Here is a 22,199-nt window from a genome sequence, read left to right on the forward strand (position 1 = left end):
CCATATCATGACTTTAAATCTGGGGCAGGATATGTTATCTTAATTAAAATCCGATTTAACATTTGGTTCTTAACAAGTTAAGTGGTGCTACTATTTTGTTCTTATCTTCTTATTTCCAACATCGAAATTCAAAAATAAAGTACTTTCGCATTTATAAGGCATTTCCCAAGCTGTAAAAATACTGAAAAGTACCGGAATTGAAGTACGAATTCTGAAAATGTGATGTGAAATGGGTTCCAAAAGTATAGAAGAAACCCTTTTAAAATAAATATTTGAATTTGTTTAATTTCATATAGGATTGTATATGTTTTGGGTAAATTGTCCAGTTGTATTCCTTCAATTTTGCTCCCTGATATATATATTTTGAGCAAAAGGATGATATAGTTGGAAAATTTCAGCTATTGGGCTTATTTTTAAATGGTTGAACGAATTTTTTGATGTAATTTTTTGATAAAAAGATGGGCATTCAAATGTGTGTATTTTAGCAGAGGCAGCAAAATTATTTTCCTATTTGAATGGTATTTATTTTTGTGCCGTTTGGTATTTTCATCGTTTCCAGCGCGGCCACACTGATGACTAATTATTTTCGTGTTTTGTAAATATTGGACTTTTATACAATTCAAGGCAATGCACGGACGCGTAAAAGTCAGGACCACAGAGGAGGAACGCGAGCGGAAGAAGAAGGAGCAGGCTCTGAAAGTCCGGTCCTACCGTGCAGCTATGGGAAGGATTCAGAAAAAGAGGGAAGCAGGGGAGCTGGACAACGAAATGCTCAGCCTAACGGTTCAGATCTTGCTGCGAAATCCGGATGTGAGTACCCTGTGGAATATCCGCAGGGAGTGCGTCCTGGAGAAGCTGTCCAAGCTGAAGGAAGAGGAGGCCACATACGAGACGCCCACCGACGAGAAGCTAGAAGAGGAAAAACAAACCGGTGAAGAGAAGGATAAGGCGAGTGAAAAGAAGACCCTTCCAGAGGACAAGGCCCATTCCTATTTCACATGCGAACTGGATCTCACCGAACAGTGCCTAATGGTCAACCCGAAGTCCTACAACGCGTGGCACCACCGCAGCTGGATCCTGGAAAAGAATCCTCGAGCGGACTGGCAGCGGGAGGTGCACCTGTGCAACAAGTACCTCAAGTTTGACGAGCGCAACTTCCACACCTGGGACTACAGACGCTATGTGACCGAAAAAGCCATGGTGCCAGCTGCCCAGGAGCTGGACTTCTGCACCGATAAGATCAAGGTAAACTTCTCGAACTACTCAAGCTGGCACCACCGTAGTCTCCTGCTTCCGGGGCTATATCCAAACCAGCAAAGAGACCGGCCTATGAGTGAGGAAAAGTTGCAAAAGGAACTTGAAATGGTGCTGACAGCTGCTTTCACGGATCCCAACGACAGCAGTGCTTGGTTCTACCAGCGGTGGTTGCTGGGCAGCGGCGCCCAGTTAGATCGGGCTCCGAGGATAGCTGCTTTTCGACTGGAGTCACACGGAGCAGTCCTCGCCCTAGATAAGCCATACCCAGATATCAAACAATTGAGGACTGAGCTAGTTGGTGGAGAGAAGACAGTTTTACTGAACTCTTGGCTACCATTGGACAAGCTCGGAACCAGCTGGAAGTGCCAGCAAAACTTCGATTACCAAAGAAACTCATCTTACTCTCTGTGGCTTTCCGACCAAATCGTGAACCTTTCGCCTATGTCAGGCTCGGAAAACGGAGCCCATTACTTTGCGCCACCACATGGCACCACGACTTGCAGTAAGGATCTTCTGGCGGAGTTGCAAACGCAGCTGCAATCCTGCCTAGATCTTCTGGAGTTTGAGCCGGACAGCAAGTGGACCCTACTAACAAGTGCCCTTTTAATGCGTGCTATCGATTTTTCAGCCAATCACGAAACGAGTTTGACGAACTTGGCCAAGCTAGAAAAGGTGGATTCCTTAAGGCAGGGTTACTACAAGGACCTCGCTGCCAGGTGGACCTTGGAGTCGGAGCTGGCGAGGTGGCCTCAATCTGCCGGATTTCCCAAGACTTTCGACATCGCGGATAAAGTACTGCTGGAATCGCTTCCTTATGGTCAATACTTGGTCATCGCTGATGAAATAACCCTACCCAGCAAACTAAGAGAGAAATTGGGGGATTCACTGCCCAAAACGTTTGCAGACTTGAAGAGGCTGTCGTAGACTATCGGTGAATTCCATAATTCCATAAATAACCAATATTCAAAATTTGGTACTGAACCGTGTTTGGCGATTGGGTGCTCTAAAACTAAAAAGGATACAACCAATAGTTAAATTCAACTTTCAATTTTTCCTATTTATTCTTTAGTATGAGAATAAATGTTATGTATAAACATTATGATACCTAATTTTACGCTTTTTGTATATTGCTATGAAATAATACAAATAGTAAAAATGTGCATGTTTATTTTTCCAGTAAATTGTTACAATAAGGAAATAACCAAATCGGGATAGAAGTCCGCATACACCTACAAGCTTATTATTTCTAAATCTCATATAAAAAAAAATGAATATGAATTTTAGAAAAAAATGTTAAAGAGGTCGAAATTCACAGAACACATGTTTGCATATGTTCGCGGGGAGTGGCAAGTGAAATCGCTGACATCCGCGGCCATCCATTATCGAATGTTTCACGAGTTAAATGGGAAAACCACCAATACTGCTGCATGGAACCGCTGGGTACTTTAAGCGGTCCCAGAATCTGCCACAATGCTGGGGGTTTCTGCCGCGACGCTGCACTTGCTGCAGTTGCTGCTGCTTCTGTTGTTGCTCCTGCTGCCACTGATGTCGCGAGCTTTGCGAGGAGCTGCGAGATTTGCGGTTTTTTGGCGGCTCTCGTGGTTGTATAAATTATGCAAGACCCTCGAGATGGAGATACACTGCGACGGAATGGCGATGCGAGGAGCTCAATGTGCGTCCACAACATTGGCAGCCGCATGTTATTACGTGCCGCAGCTGCACGACGGAGACTCACTAACAGAAAAATCGGCCATTTTGGGAGTCTCGAGGAATTTTTATACAAAGTAAAATGAATCCAATACTTTATATAGACCGTAAATGTATTAAATTTATTCACAATTGTTCAGAACGTTTTGAATGATCGTGCAAACAGAGGGATCATTTGCTAACTATTCGCTACGCTAAATTTGTTTCAGATTCATCAAAACCGGGTGAAATCTGCCAGTTTTGTTAGGTGCATCGGGCAGCAAAGTGGGCGAGGAGGGGACTTTCAAGGCGGAAAGGCGTTTGACAGGCATGGGACAGGCTGCCAGACGTGCCTGGAGCTAAGCTCCTAGGAGGCGTCATACTCTCTTGCAGGTGCCCGGACAGGTGGGAGGGACTGAAGGTGCAGCTGTCAGCTGGCAGGCCACACTAGCACACATGTCGTATGCGCAATGTTTGGGCATGAGAATTTAATGGAGCCAGTCGAGTGGATGGTTATATCCTGCTATCATATTAACATTAGCAGACGCCTTGGCATTCAAATTTCCGCCTCACCCAGTCGACACCACATCCGATGTTGCACCACTCGACTGCAGCCCGTATGCAGACATAATCTTAATTATGCCAATGCCATTTCTTGCAAATATTTTGCGACGACTGCGGAAAACGTGACGCTGCCAAGATGCTGCTCATTAAAATGTCCGGGGCCAATTACTAAGCCAATGGCATGGCTACAGGCGTAGGGGTGGCACGTGGGAGGGGTGCCGCTGCAGTTTTCATTTAAATGCACAGAGTCGCAAACTAAATTAATGGGACAAGTCAATGAGAAAGGTCAGGAAACATGGCGGGGGAAAAGAAGCTAACAGATAGATACCCGTCAAGATGCAATCTCGGTGGTGGCCTAATAAATGACTTTGCGAGCCGAAACTCGCAGTTCACAGGTCACTATACGGGCACTGTCATAGTACATTAACAAGAGAGAACGCTATAGTCGAGTTCCCCGACTATCTGATACCCGTTACTCAGCTAGTGGAAGGGAGAAGGAGAGTCTTAAACACAGTTTTTGGTGGTTTGTAGGCGTTATAGTGGGCGTGGCAGAAAGTTTTTTGGCAAATCGATAGAAACTAATACAAAAATGAAAAAATATCAAAACATTTTTCAAAAGTGTGGGCGTGGCAGTTTTGGGCGGTTTGTGGGCGTTAGAGTGGGCGTGGCAACATGAATCGACAAACTTGCGCTGCTTCTATGTCCCTGGAGTCTGTATGCTTAATCTCAACTTTCTAGCTTTTGTAGTTCCTGAGATCTCGACGTTCATACGGACGGACAGACGAACGGACAGACGGACATGGCCAGATCGACTCGGCTATTGATCCTGATCAAGAATATATATACTTCATATGGTCGGAAACGCTTCCTTCTGCCTGTTACATACTTTTCAACGAATCTAGTATACCCTTTTACTCTACGAGTAACGGGTATAATAACATCATCAGAATAACATCAGATAGTACGAAAATGTTTAGTTGTTGAATAACCCACATATCAGGCTCCCTGTATTATGGCGTTTCAATGTAATATATTAAAAGGCAAAAAGATTCAACAACAATAAAAGAGTATGATGAGTTTTCAAAAACATAAATATTATAAAAAAGTCACAAGAGTCTACAATTAATCGAATTCATTCATCTTCAGATGATGCCAATCGACAACATTTTTTTGAGCGTGTCAAACTTTTGACACAAACTTGGACTGCGTCCAGTTCAATAGAATCTTCACATCCTACGTTTTACATGTAATTCCCGAGATCACAGCGTTCATACGGACAGACATCGGCTCTGCTATTGATCCTGATCAAGAATATATATTCTTGATAGGTAGTAAACGCTCCTCTAACCTCTTACGGGCTTTTCAACGAACCTAGTATGCGCTTCTACTCCACGAGTGTAAAGGTATACAAATATCTTTTGATCTCACTGAATCAATTCTACCCACACATTCCTCTCTTAAACTTAATGACAAGAGCAGAACGTGATTCCGATCTTTGGAAATGTACATATTTTGGCATAAAATAAATATGAATATAAATTGATGACGTCAATAACAGGTACTCACCAGCACTTGTGGCGAATTTGGGTTTCGCATGATTGCAGCGTCTTTCAGGCTTCTGCGACCGTAACTACACGCGCTCGTCCTACTAAAATTGACTTGAAATTTGTATTTGTTTACCAAGTTTGGACACTTGCCCCACGTAACTGGATCTGGCAAACTGTGCCACATACATATCTTCAACCAAGTCAAGTCATGTCGCCTCAGCTCTTATAATTTATTCGCCTACCATAGCAACTAGTGAAGTCTTCCTCCCCTGTTTTGCTCCTAAATTATGTTTATATATTGCCCGAGTACCCTGCTCTTCCCCCCGCCCCATCGAATAGACACTGGCAATGGCCTTAAGTCCAGACAGTGCACACAATCCACATGTTCCACTAGTAGACAGTTTTTAGACGTGATAATGCAAGTGGAAAATCAGAAAAATATCACGTGACTGCCTTGCCAGTCACCAGCAGTAGACATCGCAGAATGGAAAACAAAGGAGACCCTCCAATGCAAGGAAAAGAGTGCCACATGTACTATAAATACACCTGCAACAATTACGCTACACGAGAATGGAAAAGTGTATCCAAATTAGCTACTGACTGAAAAAGCTGATCATACATATTTTTACAAAATATTTCTAAAAAAAAAATGAAAATTTTGATATCAAAAATGACACATCTTGGTATTTAGCGCATTTATTTAACGTATTATTTGTTTTTTTAATGTGTTTAGTGTGGTGGTTCTTGGGTTTTTGGCCATCCCGTAAGCATATGCAGCATGGTTTCGTCCGCGCCGTTCGCTTCATTGGGACGGATGGGATGGATGTGTCGGATGGGATGGATATGTCGGATAGGATGGATGGCACATAGAAGGGCTCGAAATGATTTCTGTCTGCAGCTGTCACATAATGTTAACTTGGGGCTCTGTCTCGGCGGCCCGGCGCATGCATGAAAAACTCATTACGAGCAGCTGCAGCTGTGGTCACCCGAGCTTTTCATCCGATTTTCCCAAACCGGTTGATCCTTAAATAAGTTGCGGCAAATTGGCCTGCCGGTGGCCAATTGAATATCCGCATCGATTGGGCTTAGGGCCGCTTGCACTTTTAATTGCATAACACATAGTTTCACGCTTCTTGCTTACACTTCACTCCACTGCCGGCAACTTGGCAGCTCAAAAGTTCGCTTTTACAAGTGAACAACTTTCAATGGGCAATTAAAAGGGCACACAAACCGGGGACAACAAGAGTTCTGTGCTGTGGTGTGGTGTGGTGTTGTGTTGCGGAAGAGGTGGTCTCCAGCGCGAAGTCACCGGAAACGTTAACAAAATGCATAGCAGCACAGATTCTGCTAAAGTTTTCGGCCCGAAAGGCAATTAAAGTTTTGGCACCGACACAACAGAAAAGCAAGTTGTGCACTGGCCAAAATAATTTTGCCGTTTTACGTTATTATGCTGCAAATAAAACTTTTGAATATGTTCCATTGAGCTGCTGGTGGGTTCGAGTTATAATTAAAATAATCGAAATTTTCAAATATCTAGTACTGGTTTATCCCAAAGTTTCCTACGATTGGTTGCTGTGGAGAAGGTCGGGCAGGATAGCAGAATTTGAGATCCTTGACTGCTGACCGCCAGTTGCCGCACCTAAGGCTATAAATTTTGGTGCCGAAGCGCAGCAAGATCTGGCGATTGAGGATCTGCGATTGAGGATCTGCGATTGAGGATCTGCGATTGAGGATCTGCGATTGCTCTTCATTGATACACAGCAGATGCCCCAAATTACATGAAACGGTATTGTTCTGTGCTCTCCACCCATATAACTTATTAATATTTACGCTCAATTCAACCAGAACATGGCGCCACAAAGTCTGAGTCCGGTGACGTCACCACACACACACACGCACACGGATGGCAGGAGGAGCGGAGCTTATAAATTGCATATTTATGCACTATAAACATTAATTTACTTGCCATTTAGCTAGACGCATAGTTAATTGAAAACAACAATACCAAAGCAACGCAGCAAAGGCAGTGGCCACCACACACGCCCCCATTCCGCCTCTTTTGGGCATAATGCAAAAGCGGCAGCAGAGCAAACAACTTTAAATTATGCAAGGAATAGGAAAATTCAGGGTACAAAAATTGCAGCCATCGTTGCACAGGCGGAGGGAAACGGAATGCAAGGGGTTTTGGGAGAGGGCGGGAGAGTAATGCCAAATTTAATTTCAATTAATGCGCAGTAAAGCGGAAGTGCCGTAGAAACAGGGCACTTCCGGGTGGCGCCACGTTGGAGCCGGGTGGTTTGAAGTGGCAAGTCGAGTGGTGGCAAGTCCGATTCATAATAAGGAATGCTCTGTTCTTCAGCAACAGAGGTTATACAAATTGGGTAATGAGCACAGTGTGTGCTTTCCAGCAGGTGTTTAATCATCTTCCTTTTTTTTTATTGACCTAATTGTTTTTCGAACAAAATAAAGACCCATTTCAACCTTAAAACAGGAAGAATGGAAAGCGTAAGTCCTATTTCCGGACCAATAGGAGTAGAAGTACGTGAGAAGGTCGATGTTCTTCAAAACATAATGATTGTCATTAATCAGTTATTAAAAATTATATTTTTTCTTAACTTGTGAATACTGCAAAATATACATAATAATACAAATATATGTAGTAACTGACTTATCTTACAACATAACAGCGAATGTATAAAGTATTAAAATCTATAGTTTTTATCAAAAGGCCACAGTTAAATAAAATAACTGGAAATGAGCATCCAAAGCATCAACGCTCCAAAGATGAAGTAACCTATACAAACATAGAATGAGAGAAAGGGATGCACAAAGTAAAAAACCAAGTTTAAAGTGTCCTGCCATTTTGCAACATCGGGCCGACCGCGTGACAACCGATAGAGGGGATAGAGGGGCAAGTCCGAGTTACATGCTACCTGGTTTCATTTACCTGGCGCCGTCGTGAAATTCAATTACTCGTGCACCATAAACCGATTAACTTATATAAATATTTATATCGCTGAAATGCAGTCGGTCGCCAATGGCTTTATGGTTCGCGCCGCCCGTTTAAAGGGCGCTTCCGGTAGCCAGTGGAGGGGGCGGGGTACCGGGGGCGTGGCATATCTGTGGGCGTGCGCCTGCATATGCAAACAGTTCCAGCGCGATGTCGGGACTGTTGGTCGGCCATTCAGAGAACTGAAGCTGCGGCGGCAATAATTTCATTTGCATTTGCATTTGTTGCCGTTTATGGTCTACTCAAGTGATGTCAGTTGACCGGATCGCCCACTCGCACACCACTGCGGTCCACTTTCCGAGTGATAATGATAACACCCTAGGTGTCATCCACAGGCAAGGACCCTCGAGGCCACGACATAACTGAATTGAACTTAACTGAACAGAACTGTGAAGAACAAAAGCAGCAGCCCAGAAGGCATATCATTACAAAGCGACGATTGTGGCTGTTGCAGTTGCAGTTCCTTTGTACTGGAAAAAACCACTCATGGAGTAATCATTTATTACGAAACAGACATATGCCATAGGTATTCCATTTCATTTTAGGGTGGGATCTCTCGCTATCAATCCCAGATTCTCTCAGTGCACTGTAAAGCATGTAGGTGGCAAGTGACAACTAATTGTCTCCATAAATAGTTGCTAAACAGCAATGGGCCCGTGTAAGTGGCTGATGAGACGAGGAGCAAGAGGGTTCCATCCCCCATCATGCCGCACATGATTGGAAGGGACAGGACGAGGACGGGCCAGTCAATTAACCCTTGACTTAAGTTAAGTGATGCACTCGACCTCCGCTGGTGTCTGGTTAATTGAGTTACGCATTGTAAGGCGAGCTATGATTGCCATTACCCCAGAGCTTTGGTCTATTTGTTGTCGAGCTATGAGGACTATGCCGCGCACAGTGCACAGAGTGGTGTGAGTTAGTTGCATGACTTATGCACGCACTTAGGCACAAGTTTGTTCAACAATTATGATTGTGTGGACCACAAATCTGACCTTCCCGTTTGGCTGGGTCTTTGAAATATTGTGAAATATATATATTAAATCGTATATTGAGAAAATACTAGTGTGTAACGAATTGTTCGATTATTCATATGGCAGGAATATGATATAGTAGTCCGAGCAGCGCCGTTCCGCTTTAATACTAGCAAAAATAAAACGAAAACTTGTGGGAAAGTCATGCAGATGGCTTTAAAACAAAGAGACTGATTTGCGTTAGAAACGAATAGATGGATATGGCTATATCGACTTGGCTGTTGATACTGATCAAGAATATATATACCTTAAATTTTCGCAAACGTCTTCTTTACTGCGTCGTTAACTTAAATCAATATAACCTCTGCAAGGGTATAATATTTATACAAAGGAATAAATAAAGGACCTTCATTACGGTAGTTATGTACACGCTAAAATCTTTATAAGCCCATTCTTCAGTCAATTTCGTTGAAGGGTCTTACGTTTAACCAAAGTTTTAAAATTTAATATTGTTTTATAATGAATCTTGCTACAGTAACCTTTTAAAACCCTAATAACATTCGCGTCGTACAATTTGAGATCATCATGCCATCATTTTGATTCCTTTGTCATTAAGGATCCTCTGTACTTTAGAGCGTTCTTCACATCATCCTAAAGTGTTGGCACCCGAATTCCGAGCTCCATTATCCTTTGATTCCCCTACAGTGCCCACTGGCGTCCGTATTTCACCTGCAAATTCAGCAGGAGTCGCTGCAACCGCTCCTTTCCCTCGTAGAGGCTTCTTTGCCTGTCCAACCGAAGAGTCACCAGGCGGCGATGTAGGTGAGTCAACTGCTCCCGGATCCACACATGGTTCGCCTGCAGGCGCCGAACCATCGCTACCAAATACTCAGGCTGACTCACTTTCCCCAATACTCCGTGCTCATCCATATCCTCGCCGAAATCCAGTTCCATATCTATTATGGCGACGGCTGTGGAATGCGCGCCCATTTTGCAACCGATGGGTGCTACACAGTAAAGGTAAATTAGTATACAAAATAATAAATGAACACTTGTAAATAATTAAAATGAAAATATTTGATAAAATTTGAAAGACATGAATGTAATCGGGTGTTGGAAGCTAAGCAAATTCCTATACATTTTGCTGCGCGGGTTTCATTTTTTTCAGTGTGCAAAGCTGCTGGCGACAGAAGCGGAAACTTGGAATAATTTATGCGTGCCAACTGGGTGTAAACTTCCATCTAATCGCTTGATTCCGCGTTGTAAGAACTTTGGGCCCATAATCCAGCATTCCATGACGGAAACCTATACGCAAAGTAGTGACGCAACGAGTGAGTGCAACTTTTTTCTAGTTGATTGACTTAGAAATTCTACATTTGTTTCGTGTTTGGGTAAAACGTTTTATATTTTTTGCCCAGCTAATGCCCTCGATTGGTTGTGTGCCTTGGTAAAATTTGCAAATCGTTTGGGCTGGCCCTCGTCGGGAAGGGTAGAAAAGCGGCTGCTACTTGAGGTGGCTCAGAGCGAAATTGCTTTTCCGCTCCCTGGGTCGACCAAGCAGAAAAATGCCTGCCCCGCTCACGTTGCCCTCGGAGTTCGATTTCGCACTATCGATTCGTTTGGTATTCATTGGCCTTGCTCGCTTCCCACAGCTTTAAGCGCACATGTCGCCGCAACTTAGTGCCTTTGGTTCCTTTGTACGAGTACGAGTTGCATTGCACCGGCCGATCTAGTGGCATCGTTTGGGGTTTCTTTTCGGGAACGCAGCGCCCTCTGAATCGTAAACTGAAAGCACATTCCACACGGCAAAAATATTTGGATGCAGGCATCCACTAACGAAATTAAAGTAAAGTTCAAAAGAAACTTCTAAAACATAATGGTTTCCTAAGATACCTGAAGGTATTTAAGCACGTATTAAAATTTGCTTAAGTATATGTGGCACACAATATAAATTTAAACGAGAATTACGAAATCATGAATTGATTTCACCGAGTGCGCACTGCATTGCATAGCAATTTGCTGCGACTTCGCCACGGCTTTGATGCTAATGATGGGGCATCTCATCAAGAGACAAGGCCAGCGGCTTTTGTCAAAAGAATGTCAACAGGGAGGAAAGCTGGTGAAAACTGCAGCAGTTTTCACTTTTCTTTTACTCGGCTCACCAGACTACAAAGCGGGCTAACAGAAGCGACATTTAATGCACAGAAAAGACCTCAGTTGCGGTGTTGTGGCTGCCAGCCGTGCGTATGCGTAATATATGTACGAGGAATGTTTCGCATTTCCTTCTAACCGAAAAGTTCGACAAGCTGTCTATTTCCGAGGGAGTGGGTGTATAGGCGTGATTACTGTTTGTTTTCTATTTGTGGTGAAGGAACTTGGGGATATTTCTGGATATTTCTCAGCCGAGACGTCGTCAAGGCGACAGACAAAGGCTGATTTCTCACCCTTGACGTTTAACAATTTTCCAAACGGCGTTTTAAATGAATTTTAAAAACCGAGCACAGTAAAAACAACGCCTGCTGCTGATCCTGACAATTGCTGTCTAATTGAAAAGGTTTGAATCTAAGTGCATGCCTGCAACCCCTGTTCATTACCAACTACATATCTATTATATCTTGGCTGTCTCTGGATCGCTGTTGATAGTCTGCCTGCCGAGATTGGCAACTTAATTATTTCAGCGGCACGTCGCCGGCAACTGGCGCTTAAGCCAAACCCCTCGACGGCTGCAATAGCGAAAAACTGGCGGGACATAGAAAACGAATAAGAAAAGCTGCGAATAAACAGCGCTTTCAGAATGAACGTCAGTGAAGGAGATGAAGAACAACAGCTGCTTCTGAGAATCCGCGCCGAAAGATAAAGTTGCCAGCCAAAGGATTTAGCTGCACAACTGGCCAAAGAAACAGCACAAGAAAAACTCAGCGAACGATTGTATGTGTATATGTATGTGCGTGTGTGCGACTCCCCATTAGCACCAACCGACTTCTGCCACGCGCACTTACTTCCGGCCCACCGCACATTGCCATGCCACAGCAAAAGTAGAAAAAAGACCCACTTGCGGCTTTATTCATGGACTTGATTCATTAAGAGACATTCACATGCGAGCATTCCTATTTACGAACAGTGAAGCTTCCGTGAAAACCTATTTCAAATTGTGGGAGGAAAGGTTTAATGTATGTATGTGGTTTAATGCAAATATGACATTTAGATATCAATACTTAGGTTCTGCAGCAGGTTTTAAGAATAAAAGGTAAAATGTTTTATAATCGGGAGCAGGCTATTGTTTTATTTAATTCAACATGTTTTTTATTTACGGGTTAATGACAAAAAACATTTAAGAATGCTGTATCATAAACCGGAAATTAACCCCTCTTCAAAGATCAACCACTTTTTATGATAGCTGACAAATTGATTTCCGGAACACACCCACTCGTAGTTGACGAGTTTTTCATATTTGTCGCGTAATATCTGCGCTCCCGCTTTTCCAATGACTGAGGGAACTAGGACGGTGCAAAAGTAATTAATTTTCGGCAGCTAACTCAAAAAGGCACCAGGCGCTCGAAAAAAATCTGAAAAAAGCCAATACAGGCGGCACAATTAACGCCTGCAACTTTAATTGCGTTTTAATGTGCATCAGGCCGCAGAAAACCCGCCTGTTTGGATGGTTTCTCGATGGCTATATGGGCGGGGCGGCGGGTGGCTAAGTGCACGACTCGAACCCCAAACGGAATGGGTGGTTCAACGTGCTCTGTCAACCGCAGGCGGTGGCTCAAAAGCGTAACAGGCATTTGCCGCGCCTCAGCAACATGCCCGTCGTCCTGCACTCACACTCACACACTTTCACACGCTCTTGTTCCCAAAGAGATGACACAAACGCGCACGTGAATTCGTCCTGTGACTATGGGCTCTGACTATGTGAGTACGGGACTCGGGATGCTCCTGTGTGTGGTCGGGCCTGTACCTGAGTGCCTGCCTCAAAAGCGGCTTAGCAAACTCACACCGACCAACATGCAGCCACAAAGCAGCGCGCACTCGAAGGAAAAGAGACGATGGTCGTTAGTCATATTTTGGTCAAAACTTCATTTATAAAATACCTTTGAAATATTTAGACACTTAATGGATAGTATTTTGTGAAGCCTGATCAGAGCTATAAACTCCATTGTTAGGTGCTTGTTCTAATATAGTTTTGCTTGAAGTTTTATTTGCGGAGGGGAATTGCCTTAATAAAAGGATACGGAACTTAAATGTCTAAGACTAAACTGCCCATCTAGTTAAAAACGTACAAAAACACAACACAGCAGTATATTATGCTTTTTAGGCAGGTGTAACGTTGGTGTACTAATAAATGTTACAAGCGACTTTCTTATTTTTTGTTTGCCCCACTTATAATGAGGCCAAAAATCCGCCGTTTTCCTAAGTGCACGGCCTCGATTCCGCATCCGGAAATGGGGCAAAACCGTGCGCCTCTGTCTGAGCAGACTATTTACATGGAACCCATAAAGTCCGGACTTGTAGATGCTTCTTTGTGATGTCGCCAGCCTGGTTCCCCTTCCAATCGCCCGTTCTAATGACGTGATTTAAATTTGTATGCCGTTTTGAAATCTTGCTCCGCTTATCGCTGCGTGGATGCAGCCGTCTTTCCCCGTCTGGGTGTCCGTGGCTCCTGTACCGATGTGCTTCCGGCGGGCACGGGACAAATCACGTAATCTGGCCTTAGCGGGTCAAGCAGCTGAAGCGGCAGTAAACTGTGAACCATAGCCGTAGTGTAGCAGCCGCGCGGAGAGATACAAAGATACTTGGCTGTAGAAGTAAATAGATGTAAAGATACACGACATGAAAACCACTATCAACATGGAGTCAGATGCTGGTATTGTCAAGTGTGGACATGCGGACTAGCCCAATTCCCGAGCACATCCAGCAAATCGAGAGTGCTTCCATTCAAGGGTATTCGACCTAAAAATACTCTCTAACATAAAACGGATTTGATGGTCGCCGCAGTAACCAGATGTGCACAAGTAAAACAGCGAAAGTTTTATTGACCTACATCTTTTGGATAGAATTGAATAATAATATTAAAATATTAATAAAGAAAAGTTCAAAATGATATTGTTGCAAGGATTATTATTATTATTTATTAACCCAATTTAAAACCTCCCACACTATTACATTTACTCATTTGCAACATATTAGTTTTTAGACCGCATCGAATTACTTATTTTAATTCCCCTTATATTCATTGTGACATTCCGAGCATAGAAATTATTTCTTTGTAAGAAATTATTTCTTCTCTGAAAAGACCCCGCCTGTTCAATAGAAACTATTCCCCTTGGTTGTCATCCCTTTACGTTGTTATGTTTCTGAAGAAATCATCTTTGAAAAGAAAGTGATTTTCCTGCGTAATTGCTTTATGCGATGTTTTTTGGCTTTCCACGGTCTTTGAAGTGCGTACTTTACCAGCAAATAGTTGTGAATTAATCCGATTACTAACATGTCATTTGTTGTCAATTGAACCTCAATTAAAGAGTGACTTTGGAAAGAAACGTGCAGCGGGTTTAAACCGCGAATAGTTATAGTTAATATTATATACAGTAGGCAGCACTGATAGACAGACATGTCTAGACAGTTTATACCTGCTTAGTTTCAGCTTAAGTGTCCCAATGATTACTTACTGGGTCCCTAGGCATCCGTTTACCGCGCAGTTACTTACATTGAGTTCCTATTACAAGATTAATCTCTTCGGTTTCCGGCAGGACAAACATCATCATCGCCCCGAGTATCAGTAACTGTCGTCACGTCCGCTTGAAGCCCCGAGCAAAGTGACATACCAACAAACCAACAAACCAGCAAACCAGGAAACCAACAAACCAGGTGAGAGCAAACACCAACGAGGGCCGCCTGTTCTCGAGGGCCACTGGGCGAGGGCAGACAGGTGCAAAGTGCAAAGGACGACTGATTGAACTGCGCTGACAATGCCTCTTCAGTCGATTATCTACTAGCCACCTCGCCAGTTCGCGCCAAGGACGCGTTTTGGGCTGCGACTTTAAGCTGAAGTGTTTAAAATTGTTGGCCATTAGCAGCGGCTGTCAATAAGCGCATTAAAACATTTTTGCATGTCGCAGACACGCGGCTGTCAGGCAGCCGAGGAAACTGGAAAGCGTAAAGTGCAAGCGCAGAGCTGCTGCACTAACGAGTCCCATTGATTTTCCCTCGCCGGAAGGGCGGCGGCACGCGAGAGGGATGGGAAATGTGCGCACGCTGCGTATGAGTAATGGGAAAATTCTTAATGGGCGAAGAAAATTGGTTGGGCATAAACAATGAGATTCCTGCGAGCGGGGAGGATAATGAGTTCGCCGAGCAGGGACCACCGGAAAGTGTGCGATGGAGTTCGTGTGCCAAACGCACCAAATATTCTATTATAGACTTTTCAATCTTATTCAATATTCAACGCATCGGGAAGAATTTTCCTTTTTCTTAAGAGCCTTATTTGAGAAAACACTGGTGGCTGCGAGATATTAAAAAAAAAGCACCTACTTGCTTAATTTACATTTATGAAACCAAAGAATTGTTTATATTGTGTCTGTGTCAGTCAAGTATTGTACATATAACACGCTATCATATTAGATACGATTTTAATTGACCACCAGTCCCTCCACAGAGTTTTGTATGTTAATTCGTCAGATGCATGCTCTTTTGAGTCGCACCAGAGTCTCTTTAATGCGTTGGTATCTTTACGCAATCAAAAAATTATGATTCATATTAATGCCGCATCGAAGCACTTATTGCAGCTCTCTGTCCTCTGCGTCGCATACTCACCGTTGTAATCCTTTATTGATGCTATATTTAATCAGCATTTTCCAGGGAGCTCGACCGTCCTTCTTCTCCGCCTTCTTTATTTAATTGTTTAAATTTCTTTCAAAGTCCCAGCAGTCCCGCATATTTATCGGCCCCTTGTTGACCCAACGATTATCGAAGCCGTTTCCACGAAAAATTGTGCGTTATTCGAATAAATTCACGCAGGACTAAGTGGCGCAGAACCTGATTTCCATAACAAATAAAAGATAATAGGGCGATTCGCCGAAGGACTTATCAGCCAATGTGGACGTGGGACATTCAAAGTAATTACGTGAACTGCTAATTGTACACGAAGTAAGAGGTTTATAAAACTCAGGAGAACTAACTCAGGAAACTAAGGAGTAAGAAAACAAGAGAGAATGCTATAGTCGAGTTTTCCCTACTATCAGGTACCAGTTACTCAGATAGTGGAAAAGGAAATAAGAAATTTTCACATTAGGGAAAGAAAAGAAATTAAATGAAAAAAAAATTAAAATGTTGCGTCTATGTCTCTGGAATCTGCATTCTTAATCTTAACTTTTTAGCTTTTATAGTTATCTCAGGAACTCGACGTTCATACGAAGGGAGAGACGGATATGACCGCATTCGCTCCTCAATTGATCCTGATCATGAATATGTATATTTTACTTTTCCTGAACGAGTAACGGTTATAATTAGCATTGGCATTTTTGATTTTATTTTTTTAAAAAAAAGTTCATTTGTGAGAAGTCTGTAAACGCTTAAAAAACACAAAACTGCGAAAAACACAGCGACACCTGGAAACAAAATTGCGCAAAAGATAAGAGATTATTCATTAAAATTAGTTAAAAAGTCTTTTGCAACATTATGACGCTTCTAAAGAACTTCAAATAAACAATATGAACACTTGATTTTATTTCTAATGTTTTAGAGTTGAAAGGTTTTATACAAAGCACGGCCACATTACCTTTACTCGCGCCAGAAGTGTATCCCACTATGTGCCACCTACTATCACCCGGAATTTATGCTGAACAGTGTAATATTTTATTTAAATGCGCTGCTGATGTTTGTCCTGCCTATTTGTCCTCTTCGCCAATATATCATTTGGGGAGCTGCCGAAAAAAGACACTGACAGACGACAAATTTGTACGCTATTTATGCGACGGCAAGCAGGAGGACATCGACCATCCGCCATCGGGGCCTCGACCCATCGGATCCCAAGTAGGTAAACATATTTAACATACACATGGGCTACATGTGTTTATAAAAACATATATGCAAATTGTCATGGCTTGCCTTTGTCCCTCTGCGCTTCGCACGGACAATTCGCATTATTTATAATGGACAATTCTCGTGTTGTTGTTTATAATTTATTTATGCAAATTTTTATATGGACAAGCCACCGCACTGCAGCTAGAATCCAGAAAGAGGAGAGGGGAATGGCTGTATAAATAGTTATAACCAGCGAAATCAAAACTAAAGCAATTCCAAATATAATTAATTGCAATTGACCCGATTTGATATTTATTTATTTAATCCGCGCATATACTCCAGGGAGCAAATAAAAAATGCATTAATATTAATTTACATGTGCGCAAGGCGCAGCATTTTATTCCTATTTTCCAAACTAGTTCTCCTCTAACAGCACCTTTGGGAACTAAACAGGGCAAATTAAACATTTTCCTTGGCAAGGAGGGATTCCCACCATATTGCTCTTCCAGCTCCATTGACGGGGATATAATTAGTGTCAACTATTCAAGTGAGACATTTAAACAGGCACATTGAAAGCCTTTAAATTCTGACTTTTCGTGGGGCATTCAGACGGATTCCCCTGAATTTGGGGATTCATACGCATGCCAAGAGATGAAGTCCCCGAAAATATGAGAGAGTCGCAATTGATAATTAATACAAAAGACCTTGCAAGGGTCTAAGGCCTAAACAAGGCTTTAAGCACGAGCAGTAACAACACAGCTTCTTGTACATTGTATTATATGTTTAAATGTGTTATGGTTGCACCTACTGGCTACACATGTTACATTTAACTGACTGTTCGTTCATATGCGGTATGTATGATTTAGCAGCTCGACGTTCGCCACTTGGCCACAACTCACTAAGTGCCTGGTCCTGCCACAAATGGCCATAATATTCCAGCATCACCAGGCAGGAGCAGAGGCAGGAAGGAATGGGGATCAGCAGCGGATGGGATGGAGTGCCAGAGGTGGCTCAAGCGAATTTATTGCAGCCCCATCCCAGAAGTCGGGCAAAGCCAACTCGGTGTCTGGTCTCGAAGGGCTTTTGTATTGAAACAAACCTGACACAGACCAAGGCAATCAGAAGACTTTAAGAGTTGGCCACAATTTCCGCAACATTTGATTGGCCCTTGCACCGGAACAAAAATCGTTTAAAATGGGCTGCGGCTAGAAGGAAACCCAACATAAAAAACATAATTTTGAAAATCATAAATATTCAAAAAAGTCTGTTAACGAATTTTCGAATATTTTAGCAATAGCATGCATATTTAACCCATATAAATACACAAAATACATTAAGGAAAATCGTCACCAATAGCTTGTTCTCCCAAGAACTTTGTTTTTCCACTCATTACTTTTTTAAGACTCAAACAATGAATTGCTGGAGTGGGGTGCCTATCATTTTGCTATTTTAAACTCTGCATCAAACATCTCAACTTTAATTAATTTTCGGGTCCACTCTGTGAGGCTGCTTAAAGCAAAGCACCCTCGAATTCAAATACATTCGGCAGCAGGAACTGACTGGGGTCTGGTCAAAGGGGAACAAGGATCGGGAACTGGAAATCTGGCTACCCGCAACACTCTGGAGTGTGTCATAAAATGCCAAAACAAATATACATTTTCACACAATTCAATTTATATGCCCGAAGCACAGCTCGAGCTCAAGCACCGAGAAAGGATTCCGGATTCGGGATACGGGATACGGTTTCAAGAGCCCGGCTGTATCGACAGCTCCGAAGTAGTCCCAAGTCGGTTGGGGGATCCTCCCATCGACTATCGCTACTTCTGCTCCTGTCAGCTCCTTTTGCCGGCTTTCGCCAGCCATTTACTACTCATTTTACCACTTGATTGTGTTTGCACAACATTTCAGCAAGCGTCGCGGCATGGGCATTTTGCACTGCAGCAAGCCAGCAACCCAAAAATGAAACAACAAACCACAGAAATTTGAATCGCAAAGGCGTCACGGGGAGCCAACATTTGAAGATGTGAATTGGAGAATAATATAAATTTTCGGTAATGTATCGGTAATATCTAAAACTGTATATTTACATTTTTGCTGATGGCAAGATGAATATGTACCAATTTTCTGATGACCCGTTTCACAGTCATTACCTTTTTTTATACTTACGCAATAAGTTGTTTTAAATTATAACTTTAAGCAACACATTATGTTATTATGTACATAGTAGGTTATTATGTTAAAATAAAAAACTATAATCCCATTCACTCATTCAATTGCAATCAGTTAAAAAAAGTTAATTTGCGTTTAGTTACCTTTCCCTATTTTGCTTACGTTTATTGCTCATCAAACATAGACATCGAAATTTAACCAGGAAAATTAGTGTTAAAAGATTTGCCTTGACCAATATCTCGACACGCACCATTCATCACCATTCACTTACGTGTGTATAAATACAAACTTAAACACATGTCTTAATGACGGAAAACGAAAACAAAATTCAATCAGAACTCGAGCTCTGTCGGTAAATCAAATAAAATCCAAAAACATAGCAAAACCAGCCGGTAAAAGCGTAAAGTCGCAGACCAAAGTTTGAATCAACCGCTAGTCCACAAGATGAATCAAAATAGATTTGTTTGTTAGCTGAAAGCCAGCATATAAAAATAAAACAAGAGAGAATGCTATAGTCAAGTTACACGACTATCTGATACCCGTGACTCAGCTTGTGGTAGTGCGACGGAGAAATTTCAACACTACAGGTTTTGGCAGTTTGTGGGCGTTAGAGTTGGCGTGGCAGTTTGTCTAACAAAAATGTGAAAAAATATCAAAACATTTTTCAAAAGTCTGGGCGTGGCAGTTTTGGCGTTAGAGTGGGGGTGGTAACACGAATCGACAAACTTGCGCTGCGTCTGTGTCTCTAAAGTCTGCATATTTAATCTCAACTTTCTAGCATTTAAAGTTCCTGAGATCTCAACGTTCATACGACAGACGGACATGGTCAGATCAAATCTTTTATTAATCCCGATCAAGAATATATATACTTTATATGGTCGGAACCGCTTCTTTCTGCCTGTTACATACTTTTTAACGAATGTTACTCTACAAGTAACGTGTATGATAACGGCCAGGCCTACTTCAATCATTTTGTAGGGAGTACAAAACTCTGAGTTTTTGAAATGTTTGCCATTTTTAATAAATAATTTTTATTATTACCTGAAAAAATACATTTCGTATGATTATTTGCCTCCAGTTCTTAAAGTAAAAGCAGCATTCGCATTGCGCATTCTTTGTTTTGTCAAGCAATCATCAATAGGCATTTTTAAGTAAATATGGAAATTACGATGTTTCCCCAAACTTTGACCTTGTGGTGATAATAAACTAGGAGCAAAGTCAGGAGTTTTAATTAAATTTGCATGCCAATTTATGCAGTAGTATCATCAAAAGTTATGGCAATTGCACGGCTCCAATTGTTAAATTGAACGGAAATGCACTGCCATTTGGCCTTCTTAAATGGACAGGTGCGACAGGTGCGGGGGGATCGAATAGCTCATATGGTTTGGCTCATCATAAAATGCAATGGCTCAGGACATTGCGTATACGCAGCGTGCGACGCGACCTATTTAAAATGCTTTTAATGACGGCGCGGGTAGTTTCAATGTGAGTCACTGACTGGGTGTAAGCTGCCGACAATCAAACAGAACATGATCCAGACATATAGTGCATATATCATCAGAGATTGTAGGAAGAAGCTGCTCCTTTCCATTTCCCCCCACTTGGTGTTTTTATACCCGTTACTAGTAGAGCATAAAGGTATACTGGATATTTTGAAAAGTATGTAACATGCAGAAGGAAGCGTTTCCGATCATATAAAGTATATATATTCTTAATCAGGATCAATAGCCGAGTCGATCTGGACCTGTCCGTCTATCCGTCTGTATGTCTGTCCGGACGGACAGTTTACATGATGTGCTCGATAGGGATTCAAAAAACGACTAACCAAAGGACGTACTTACTGGATTGACAATACCCTTTGTAAAGGTATGCAAAACCTCTTTGGTGGCTTAAGTTTCAGCGACTGCCATTTCAGCTTTTGTTTTGTGATGCCAATAAAACATGCATTTCCCTTTCAAACCAACCGTTGGCAAACAATGGCGAACGGTGGGAACCCAGGGGCGGGCCAGGACGTATCACAAAAATATTCTTACCATTGCAAAGCGTGGATCCTTTGTAAAGCGCGCACTCAATTATTTGGTCGTTACTTGTTTCTTATTACCTTTTGCCTACCGACACTACGAAACATAATAACTGCGTCCCAAAAGAATGAAGAGATGGCTTTGTTTGTTCGGGCCGGCAATGCAATTGAGTTGCGGAATTGCGGAAATAAATGCGAATTTAATATGCAAAGGAATTGGAAGGAGCCAGCACGAGTTTACTCAACGAATATGAGTTTAAGTTTACTCTACAAAACGATTTTGCCACGCATAGAGGCGAATATTAAAAGAAAACAATTTTTAAACAAGAGAGAACGCTATAGTCGAGTTCCCCGACTATCTGATACCCGTTACTCAGCTAGTGGAAGGGAGAAGAAGAGTCTTAAACACAGTTTTTGGCGGTTTGTAGGCGTTATAGTGGGCGTGGCAGAAAGTTTTTTGGCAAATCGATAGAAATTTACAAGACCAATATAAAAATAAAAAAATTTCAAAACATTTTTAAAATGTGTGGGCGTGGCAGTTTTGGGCGGTTTGTGGGCGTAGCAATATGAATCGACAAACTTGCGCTGCTTCTATGTCTCTGGAGTCTGTATGCTTAATCTCAACTTTCTAGCTTTTGTAGTTCCTGAGATCTCGACGTTCATACGGACGGACAGACAGACGGACATGGTCATTTCGACTCGGCTATTGGTCCTGATCAAGAATATATATACTTCAATGGTCGGAAACGCTTCCTTCTGCCCTGTTACATACTTTTCAACGAATCTAGTATACCCTTTTACTCTACCAGTAACGGGTATAATTACATAATTACGCATCAATTTATTTCTAATAGAAATAATGATTAATACTTAAAAAAAGAAGAAAATACTTTGCTATCACTCTAATGACAAATACTGCGGTTCTCTGAACAAGGAAGAACGCTATAGATAGAGAT

General features: G+C 42.2%; 2 protein-coding genes across 2 annotated transcripts; one reads left to right on the top strand and one right to left on the bottom strand.

Moving 5' to 3' along the window:
* The first annotated feature begins 548 nt into the window (after positions 1-548).
* On the top strand, positions 549-2,417 carry LOC6535360 (geranylgeranyl transferase type-2 subunit alpha). The gene has a single exon (XM_002095975.4). The coding sequence runs from the start codon at positions 628-630 to the stop codon at positions 2,179-2,181; it is 1,554 nt and encodes a 517-aa protein (XP_002096011.1). The 5' UTR covers positions 549-627; the 3' UTR covers positions 2,182-2,417.
* Positions 2,418-9,446: 7,029 nt separating this feature from the next.
* Positions 9,447-10,025, bottom strand: LOC6535362. The gene has a single exon (XM_015191597.3). The coding sequence runs from the start codon at positions 10,023-10,025 to the stop codon at positions 9,735-9,737; it is 291 nt and encodes a 96-aa protein (XP_015047083.1). The 3' UTR covers positions 9,447-9,734.
* Positions 10,026-22,199: the final 12,174 nt, after the last annotated feature.

This window comes from Drosophila yakuba, chromosome 3R (genome assembly GCF_016746365.2).
Source record: "Drosophila yakuba strain Tai18E2 chromosome 3R, Prin_Dyak_Tai18E2_2.1, whole genome shotgun sequence".
NCBI lineage: Eukaryota > Metazoa > Arthropoda > Insecta > Diptera > Drosophilidae > Drosophila > Drosophila yakuba.